General features: G+C 60.4%; 6 protein-coding genes across 6 annotated transcripts in view; 2 read left to right on the top strand and 4 right to left on the bottom strand.

Annotated features, from left to right (window-relative positions):
• Positions 1–73: 73 nt before the first annotated feature.
• SPRG_22364 (hypothetical protein) lies at positions 74–672 on the bottom strand (the record flags this gene model as incomplete). Its single annotated transcript, XM_012355362.1, has 3 exons — positions 74–436; positions 482–543; positions 582–672. Coding segments are annotated over 3 exons (516 nt in total), but the record flags the coding sequence as incomplete, so codon positions are not given.
• Positions 673–943: 271 nt separating this feature from the next.
• SPRG_16092 (hypothetical protein) lies at positions 944–2,477 on the top strand (the record flags this gene model as incomplete). The annotated part of the gene is made up of 4 exons (XM_012355361.1): positions 944–1,233; positions 1,281–1,353; positions 1,401–2,340; positions 2,389–2,477. The coding sequence occupies 4 exons, from the start codon at positions 944–946 to the stop codon at positions 2,439–2,441; spliced, it is 1,356 nt and encodes a 451-aa protein (XP_012210751.1). The 3' UTR covers positions 2,442–2,477.
• Positions 2,478–2,497: 20 nt separating this feature from the next.
• SPRG_16091 (hypothetical protein) lies at positions 2,498–3,671 on the bottom strand. The gene is made up of 2 exons (XM_012355360.1): positions 2,938–3,671; positions 2,498–2,908 (listed from the first exon to the last, which is right to left on the bottom strand). The coding sequence occupies exons 1-2, from the start codon at positions 3,654–3,656 to the stop codon at positions 2,557–2,559; spliced, it is 1,071 nt and encodes a 356-aa protein (XP_012210750.1). The 5' UTR covers positions 3,657–3,671; the 3' UTR covers positions 2,498–2,556.
• Positions 3,672–4,715: 1,044 nt separating this feature from the next.
• Positions 4,716–5,090, bottom strand: SPRG_16090 (hypothetical protein; the record flags this gene model as incomplete). Its single annotated transcript, XM_012355359.1, has 2 exons — positions 4,716–4,967; positions 5,019–5,090. 2 exons carry the CDS (start codon positions 5,088–5,090, stop codon positions 4,716–4,718), a joined length of 324 nt encoding a protein of 107 aa, XP_012210749.1.
• A 202-nt stretch (positions 5,091–5,292) lies between these two features.
• Positions 5,293–7,852, bottom strand: SPRG_16089 (hypothetical protein). The gene is made up of 6 exons (XM_012355358.1): positions 7,445–7,852; positions 6,899–7,393; positions 6,701–6,849; positions 6,471–6,662; positions 6,087–6,426; positions 5,293–6,033 (listed from the first exon to the last, which is right to left on the bottom strand). Exons 1-6 carry the CDS (start codon positions 7,810–7,812, stop codon positions 5,331–5,333), a joined length of 2,247 nt encoding a protein of 748 aa, XP_012210748.1. The 5' UTR covers positions 7,813–7,852; the 3' UTR covers positions 5,293–5,330.
• Positions 7,853–8,144: 292 nt separating this feature from the next.
• SPRG_21679 (hypothetical protein) overlaps positions 8,145–8,625 on the top strand; it is a gene marked incomplete at both ends in the record, with an annotated part of 1,049 nt that continues 568 nt past the window's right edge. Inside the window, 3 exons of the mRNA XM_012355357.1 lie at positions 8,145–8,266; positions 8,311–8,360; positions 8,393–8,505. Of these exons, the coding sequence (XP_012210747.1) occupies positions 8,145–8,266; positions 8,311–8,360; positions 8,393–8,505 (285 nt within the window). The remainder of the gene's footprint in view (positions 8,267–8,310; positions 8,361–8,392; positions 8,506–8,625) is intronic.

Genomic DNA, 8,625 nt, shown 5'->3' with positions numbered 1-8,625 from the left:
TGCGTTGGGTGTCGAGGGCGTGCCGGAGCTCGCGTTCCCGGAGGCGGCTCGAAAGGCGGCTCCAGCGGAAGACGCGGTGCGCGCTCTTCATGCGGGCCAGTTGCGCCAAGGCTGCGCGGAGTTTCACTTGCTCCTCGGCGAGCACCATCTTCTCGTGGTCCATGGCAGTCGCCATTTCGACCATATTGGTCTTGTAGGCCCGAATGCGCTCGTTGAGGAGAACGCCGCCGATGAGGTCCTCGGTCGTCGAAAGGAGTTGCGGCAGCGCACTGCGGATGTGGCTTTTGCAGCGACAGAGCTTGGACGAGAGGACTGCCAACGTCGAGAGCGCGGTCGTCGGTAGCGCCGCCACCGTCACGACATGGTCTTTCCATTGCAGCAGCTCGTCGAGCGTGCCCAAGAGCATGTTCGTCCAAGTGTCGACCGTCGCACAGAGCTACACAAGCTTGATGTGAGCACACAGCGGCGTACCGCAGTGTACCTGGCGCTGGCCCGCGGCCTCGTCGTCGCCTGGCAGCGCCGGATCCATCGCATACGAGTCACCTACGAGCCGTTGGTAGACGTACGAGGCTTCTTCGTACCGTAAGGAAACGCATGTGTCTCGTAGTCGAGGAAGAAGTCCCGCGCCGCCTCGCCACCCGTTGCGATGGCCGGTAGCCCAAGCCCGTTCATCCTCGTCGAGGAAAGGGCGCGGGATATCCGTTATCCAAACTGAGAATGTATGTACAGCGTCCTGTGCCTTGTCCCGTGGTAGATCGCACACTGCCGTCGCCTACTCGACTCGACCGACGCACCATTTTATCGCTGGATTATAGTGCGCAGCGCAGCCCTCGCATGGAGCTCGACTGGCGCGGCGTCGGGAATGGCAGAGGTCGAGTTGCGTGTGCTTAGATTCGAGACGAGTGATGGTCGTCGACTTGATTGGCCATGGCCAATTGCTGCGATGCGCTGCCACTACGAGGTGCTGGGCGTCGCCCGCGACATCTCGGCCGCGGACCTCCGCAAGGCCTTCTTCAAGCTCGCGCTGAAGTGGCATCCGGACAAGATCAAGCCCGACCAGAACGTCGAGGAGGCGACGACCATCTTCCAGGAGATCCAAAGCGCGTACGAAGTGCTGAGCGACCCTCAAGAGCGGCAATGGTACGACGACCACCGCGAGCAAATCCTCCGCGGCGACGACGGCGACGACCATGCGACCGAAGAAGATCCGCTCGACCTCATGCGCTACTTCAGGTATGACCTCTTCTCTTTCGCTGGTTCCAACGGCTCGTCCTTTCCAGCCCGACGGTCTACAAGGGCTTCAAGGACGACGACGTTGGCTTCTACAGCGTGTACCGCACCCTCTTTGAGCAGGTAGCGTATCGCGTTGCGCAAGACACGGATGACAGACGATGCACTAGATCGATGCGCTCGACCAAGAGGCGCGCGGTGACAAGCTTGCGGCCCCGTCGTTTGGCTCGTCCAAGTCGAACGTGGCGACCGACGTCAACAGCTTTTACAATTACTGGCGCGCGTATGCGACGGACCGGTCGTTCAGCTGGCTCGACTTGTACAAGACGACGGACGCGCCGACGCGCGAGATCCGCCGGCTCATGGAGAAGGACAACAAGAAGGCGCGGGACGGTGGCAAAAAGGCCTTTAGCGCCAACGTGCGCGCGCTTGTCGAGTTTGTCCGCAAGCGCGACAAGCGCATGGCCAAGTACCTCAAGGAGCTCGAGGCTGCAAAGGAAGCCGCGGCGAAGGAGAAGGAAGCGCTCGCCAAGGAGAAGCGCGCGGCCTTCGAGGCCGAGAAGGCGTCGTTCCAGGCGCAGTGGGAAGCCGACGACGACGTCGTCCACGCGCACGTCGAGGCGCAAGTCCGCGCCGAGGTCGCCAAGCGCGTCGCCAAGCAAGAGGCGATGATCCTCGTTTGCGACCTCTGCAAGAAAGAGTTCAAGTCGGAGAAGCAGGTCGAGAACCATCTGAAATCCAAAAAGCACCGCGAGCAAATGATTGCCAGCGGCCTCGACCCGTCGATGCTCGACGAGCTGCTCGAGCTCGAGAGCAGCGAGAGCGCCGTGCCGGGCGCCGCCCGCGACGACGACGACGAGGGCGCGAAGAAGCCGAGTGCCAAGAAGGAGATGAAGGCCGTTAAAGTCGCGGAAGAGGACGAAGCGAAGCGGAGAGAGCGCGAAGAGAAAGACAAGAAGGCCGCCGAGAAGCGCGCCGAGCGCAAGGAGAAGCGCAAGACGACCAAGAAGGACGACGGGAAGAAGGAGGTGCCGAAGAAAGACGAGTTGGACGACGACGACGAGTTCCCGTGTGGCTCGTGTGCCATGGCCTTCCCGACGCTCAAGATGCGTACGGTCTTATGGAGTCATGTCATGGGACTCATTGTATGCTGCGTAGTGCAAAAGCACACCAAGAAGGAAGGCCACGAAGAGCCCAAGCGACGAAAGTAGAGGAAACCTGCCGGAGCGCCGTCTCGTCCCAACCACATTGCGTTCGAGCAAAAGATGTTTTGGATTTTTTGGTTCGTTGCTCACACGCAATGATCTTCGTATCAAGTCGGACGCATCAAGCGACGCTCGTGTGGCACTCGGGGCAGTTGGCCCCGACCGAGAGGCGCTGCATCGAGCCGGCGATCCACGCATCGACGCAGCCGCGATGCATGTGCCCGCATGTCGTCTTGCGCTCGAGCTTCGTCTCGCCGATAGCGTCCTTGCAGAGCGCACACTTGGGCTCATCGCGTAGCGGCTTGACCAAGAGCACGAGTGCGCGCCAGAGTACCATGTTGCTGTCGTCGCCATCAAAGACATGGTACCCGCCGGTCGTCGGCAGCGACTTCCAGCCAGATGCCATGTGCATGTCGGAGCCCGCCTTGATGCCTTCGAAGCGCCACTCGCACTCTAGAAGCCGCACGACCGCGCTTCGATGGCTTGGTCGCACTTGGGGCACAGAGCCGAATGGGCCAAGATGTTGAAGGCCTTGAAGTTGACAGGAGCAATCACTTCCTTGCCGTACGCCTTGCACGCCTCGTTGGTGCACTTGCCGTGGATGTTGAGACCGCGCTTGATCGTGCGCCAACTTGGCGCAGACGACGAGATGCGCGCCGTATGCAGCGTGCTTGCATCCGAGACATCGGCAAATAACGCCACGGAGCCTCCACCGCGGAGGCGGAGGACGATATCTAGCGTGGATTCCGGTGCAATGCCATAGTCTTTCATCGCTCGATCTTCTTCAAGCCGCTTGCCTGCGAAGATCAAGCGCTGCTGATCGATCGGAATGCCTTCAATCCGCAAGATCTCTTGCATCGCCTCGACGACAAGCGAGTCGAGTGTGATGTCGAGCGTGATGACTTTTCCAGCCAAGGTCTCGATGAAGATCTGGACCGTTTTCCCGCCAGGGCGGACCATGGGCATGTCGAACACACCAAGCACCCAGCGCAGATGTCCCGTGCGCAACGTCGGTATGAGCGGCACAATCTCGTCGCTGTCCGTCGTGTCGTGGAACATGAGCTTCGAGTAGATGCGCACGCCGACACCCAGCTCCTCGAGCTTGGAGCGGAGCAGCGCCTTGAGGCTCGCGACCGTCATCGTCGGCGTGAGCTCATCATCTTCAACGAGCAGGAGCCCGTCGAGATGCGCCGAGACCTGTCGCTTCCACCCGACTTGCATCCTGGGCCGCAAATCTGCTACTGCAAGCCGCTTGCTTGCCGCCGATTTTTTCGAACGGTCGACAGAATGACGTGGCGCGCTCAGGGCGTGTGTGATGGGCGCGATGTGCGCTGATTGGACAAAAGTATTTTGATGGAGAAATAAAAATATGCCGTGTTCAGTATTGAAAAAGGAGAAATCAATTTAATGTAACAATTCGGGGCAGCCAAAATCCAAAAGCGCGGGAGCGGCCGTTGTGGTGACCGCGCTGTCGAGGCGACACAGTTAAGATTTCAAATGGCTCTGATAGTACGCATCGGGCAGCAATATCTCAATCGTGAAAGGTCGCAACCACGGTGACGACGACGGCTACGTCTCGAACCTAGGCTCGTGGGCGTTAAAGGGTTCAAAGTTGGGTTTGTCGGCCCTTGCTAGAACGCTTGGCGTGGCATGAACACGTGCACACGTAAGTTGTTACAAGTATTAGCATCAATCAAGACAGCGGGGCAGCTAGCACCCACGTCGCGCCGCGCGGCCGATGCTGCAATCCAAGTCGTTGCACAACCTTCGTGCATGTGCCCGCAGATCATCTTATCTGTGGCGAGGTACATTTTGCAGAGAGCACGCCGTGGTAATTGGACTCCCGATGGCTTGACCAGCAGCAGTAAGGCGCGCCAGTTTGCCATGTTGGCCTCGTTGTCGTTGAAGCGATGGTACGCGTCATCGGATGGAAGCGACTTCCAGGCCGACGCGACAAACTCGCACGTGTCGGCCTTGATCCCTTCGAAGCGCCACACGTACGCGTAGAAGCCGCAGCGCGTTGCGCGACAACGTTGAACGGCTTCATGCCGATCGGTGCGATCACCTCGTGCACGTGCCGTGTAGGTTGAGACCCTTGGTCACGACGCGCCAGCTCGGCGTCACGACGCGCCAGCTCGGCGCCGAAGTTAAGAAGGCGGTGGAACGCATAGTTTTGTCGTTGGTGACACCGCCTCGCAGCCGCTTCACGCTGAGCAACGTGCCACCGAGCTGAATGCCGTAGGCCAGCAAGTGCTTGCGGTCGTCCAGTTGGCTGCCGGCTTAGAGCATGCGCTGCGAGTCGGCGGGCTGGCCTGTCCGGTCTTGAATCATCTCCTTGATGGTCGCCACCGACGTCGACGGAGTGACGTCGTCTCGCTCATGAACGACTTGACATGGACGCACGTCGCTTGTTCCAATGCGCAACGTCCAGCGCACGCCTCCCGTGCTCAGCGTCGGCTCCATCGGCGCCAGCATCATGTCGTTGCGGAGGACCGTGTCGTGGAACTTGAGCGACGGGCTGCACGCGCTCACCTAACTGAGGTCACGTAGCTTGGCGACGAGGTGGGTCGCGAGATCTTCGACGATTTTGATCGATGAGAGCTCGATCTTGTCAACGTGCAAGACGCCGTCAAGGTGCGGCGATGAGGTTTTCATCCACGCGTCATGGTGCCAATCGATTTATGCACTGCGCTCTCTTCGCCAATCAGTCGTTTGAAGCTGAATTCAGGGGTTGAAGCGTGGAGCCGATGCGACCTTTCATCGGAGACTCTTTAAAAGCAAGATTGCTGCAATCGTCGCTTGACTGACATGGCGATCCCAGAGCAAGGGTACACGGGGTGGGCGCATACCAAAGAAAAAGGTCCAACGCTTGGTGGTAGCTATTCTATTGCAGGCTTAGTCGTACTGGGAGTCGTACTGCGAAGCAGGGTCTGGGAGGCGGCCGTACACAGCGCGGAGGTCCGCGATTACAAAGTCGTGGCCGTTGACGTTGGTCGTCACCTTCTTCTCGTCGCACTTGGTTCTCGTCGGAATGCCAAAGGCAACGACGCCACCATCTTCGTGCTTGACGCTGTCGTGGTACTGGCGGCGCACCACGATCGCGTCCAGCAGGACGCAGTTGTCGCCCGAGCACGGCTCCAAGGCATCGCCCATCTTGGTGCAGTGGCATGCTGCCAGCGACGGTTTGACGTCGGCCTCGCCATCTGCGGCTGAACGCACTCGCACCCGCGTGTGGGGGCCGCGGTTGTGCGGGTGCACGTACTGGAGGTGAAAGCCGTTGGAAGCCCGCAACGACGCAAGCAGAACGTGCACTTTGGGCAGATCGACCCACGTGTCCCGCAGCGTCCGGAGAGTGCACGACGGCTTGACCACGCGAAAGTGGCGGCGTAGCACCGCGAGAGAAAGCAGGTCGTCGCTGGGCGATATCGTTGGGCTGAGCTCCTTGGAGCGGGCGACCAAAGCGGCCCGGAGCTTCTCTTGATCGATGCGCACGTGCGCAAGCCGGTTCTCCGCGTCGTGCTCGGGAAGGAACGCGCTGAAAGCAATCGGCAGCGACGCGTCGCGGTCGGTCGCGCGCACCGCCATACCGCACGGCAGCCTACGAGTGTCCATGATCCAACGATCGCGTCGACGGTCGAAATTATGGCCTACTCGGCTTGCACGGCGGCTTCTGCGGCATCGGAAGCCATCAGTGTCTGGCAAAAGACGTCGCCCGTCGAGCTCACTTGGAAGACGTCGACGCAAGATGCGCCGTGCTTCACCGAGCCAAACGCGTTGAGAAGGCCTGCAACACCGACCAAGTGCAAGGACGGACTTGTGTCGGGCAAGTGGACATCGAAAGGCGCCATGTCGACGCCTACTTGGCTCTGCGAAGAGAGCGACGACGCCAGAAGCGGCCGCAACACTTCGCTGCCACTCGGGTGCGATGACGCAACGTGGTAGCTGTGCACCGTCACCTTGTTGAGGACCGACGTGCCCGAGAGCAAGAGCGCTAGCCATATATTGCGATCAGCTCGACATGTCACGGTGACGTACCTTGGTTCTTGGCGCCGGACGAGACGTCGACAATATCCAAAGGTCCACTCATCGGTTCCTTGATGTTGCAGCGAACGCTCGCTTCCGGGAAAAGCCCCGTGTGCGACCAGTGTACGACCGACCGACTGCTGCTGCGCGTATCAAACACCTCGAGCGAGAGCCCCGTGCGCACCACGTACTGGTACGTACGTGCTCCGATACAATTATCCATCGACAGCAACCCAGTGTACTGTACCTCGGGTGCCGCTTGACGTCGTAGATGGTCGTCGCGCCGTGTGAGTTGTAGATCCAGTTGCGATTGAAGCAGGCGGGCGACGCTTGCCGCGTGTCCAGCGTCCCAATCGTGTCGGTCGCGGCCACCCAGAGCACACAGGGATGACTACATCCGCAGAATGAGCAACGTCTCATCAGACACGAGAGAGGGTGACCTGCTGTACACGGCGCGCGTCCACTGCTCCTGCACGGGCGGCCCCATCGAGCGCAAGCCGCCTTCTGGCGTCCACAGAAGGAACTCGCGGTTTTGCACGATGAACATGGCTTCGCCCAGCGCGTGCGGACTGCAAGCGACGTGTTCGAGCAAGTGGTTGAAGCGCAGCGTCTCGACGATTTGAACGCTGTTGTCCACCGACGAGAGCGCTGCAATGGTGGCGTTGGCGTCTCCACGGGCGACGACGGCCGGGACGTTGGGGTCGCCGAGCGCCTCGAGCTGCCGGATCGGATTCGTCGTCGAAGTCGTTGGTGCGTAGCGTATCCACCGCTTGGCCTTGGATCGATGGCTTGGCTGCGACTCGCGCCGAAAGCTCTGGATGTGCTGCATGAGCTCGCCTGCCGGCGTCCACAAAACCTGGTGCGCACTCGTCGTGTGCGTTGCGAGAGTGTTGCCCTGGCGCGCGCTGCGGAGGGCGCTGTTGGCGCGGCCGTTCCTACCACCATGCACGTAAGATGCGCTGCATTCGATGAGACGATGAACGCACAGGATCTCGGTCTCGATATGGTCGCGGGTCTCCGGGTGCAGCTGCGAGAGGTTGTCCTTGAAGCGCTTGTCAAAGGTCGAGAGCTGCCGTGCGGCCCAGTTCTGAACGTAGTTGGCGTGTCGATCCATGCTGTACCAGTCGCGGTTCGTGTCGGGTCGCTTCAACGGGTACGCGGCCACGTTGCGGAAGAAGACCCGCGGCGCGCCGACGGCTTCGAAGCCAACGACCGCGCTCGGTGCATTAAGCAACGGCACCGACGTCGACGGAATTGCGTCTGGCGACGCATGTACGAGGCGCTGGCTCATGCCTAGCTCGACGACCGTCGTCGGCTCGTTTGGCAGCGCATGGCTCCACAGCTCGCGCTTCATGCTCGACTCCACCGGTTGGCTGGCCTGTCCGAATCCGGACAAATCCTTGTCTCATGCCTGGTAACCGACTGACTAGTTTCACGCAAGCCTTGTGGCTGGGATCGCAATGCTAGAAGCTAGCGACCTTGTGAGACTGCACGAGCTTGTCGATTGCGATGATGGTATTGGATGCGATTTTCTACACGCTTTGAAAAAACAGGAATGCTCGTCCTTTGGTCGATGGCCCCACTTCCACGATGCGAGTTGGGTGCATGTAGACAGTGCGCTCGGGAAAACCAGGATTCCGTCGATCCGTGTATCCGGAGGACAACCAGTGTTTTGCTTGGATCACCATGAGCAGCGACGACAGCAAGAGCGCTCCTGTGGCGGCGCCGGCCATGGACGCCAAGGCCATGAAGGTCGCCAAGCGCGCCAAGAAGCTCCAGAAAGCGTCGACGCCTATCGCGCCTGTGAGGTACAAGCGTCGTATCGCAGCTGGCGCCTCAATGCACCCGATAGAAAGCTTCCGGCGTGGCTTACTCCCGACATCGACCTGTTTGACTTTGATTGTAACCTAACGCACCCCGAGTTCGAAGGCCAGGCGCCGCGCTCATTGCCGAGGCCAAGGAGGCCCGCGTCAAGCAGATGCTCGTGCCCGGTGCGACGCTCGCGGAGAGCCAGCAGTGCTTGGACCTCGCACGGCTGTACCCAACGGTTTGTCGATCGACAATGCATTCTCCTTGACAAGCTTTGGTCGCAGGTGCTCTTTCCGACGGCCGGCGTGCACCCGTACAACGCCACGTCGGCGTTCGACCCGGCCGCCTTTGCGACGCT

This window comes from Saprolegnia parasitica, assembly GCF_000151545.1.
Source record: "Saprolegnia parasitica CBS 223.65 unplaced genomic scaffold supercont2.233, whole genome shotgun sequence".
NCBI lineage: Eukaryota > Oomycota > Saprolegniomycetes > Saprolegniales > Saprolegniaceae > Saprolegnia > Saprolegnia parasitica.
This window is presented reverse-complemented; position numbering and strand designations above follow the sequence as displayed.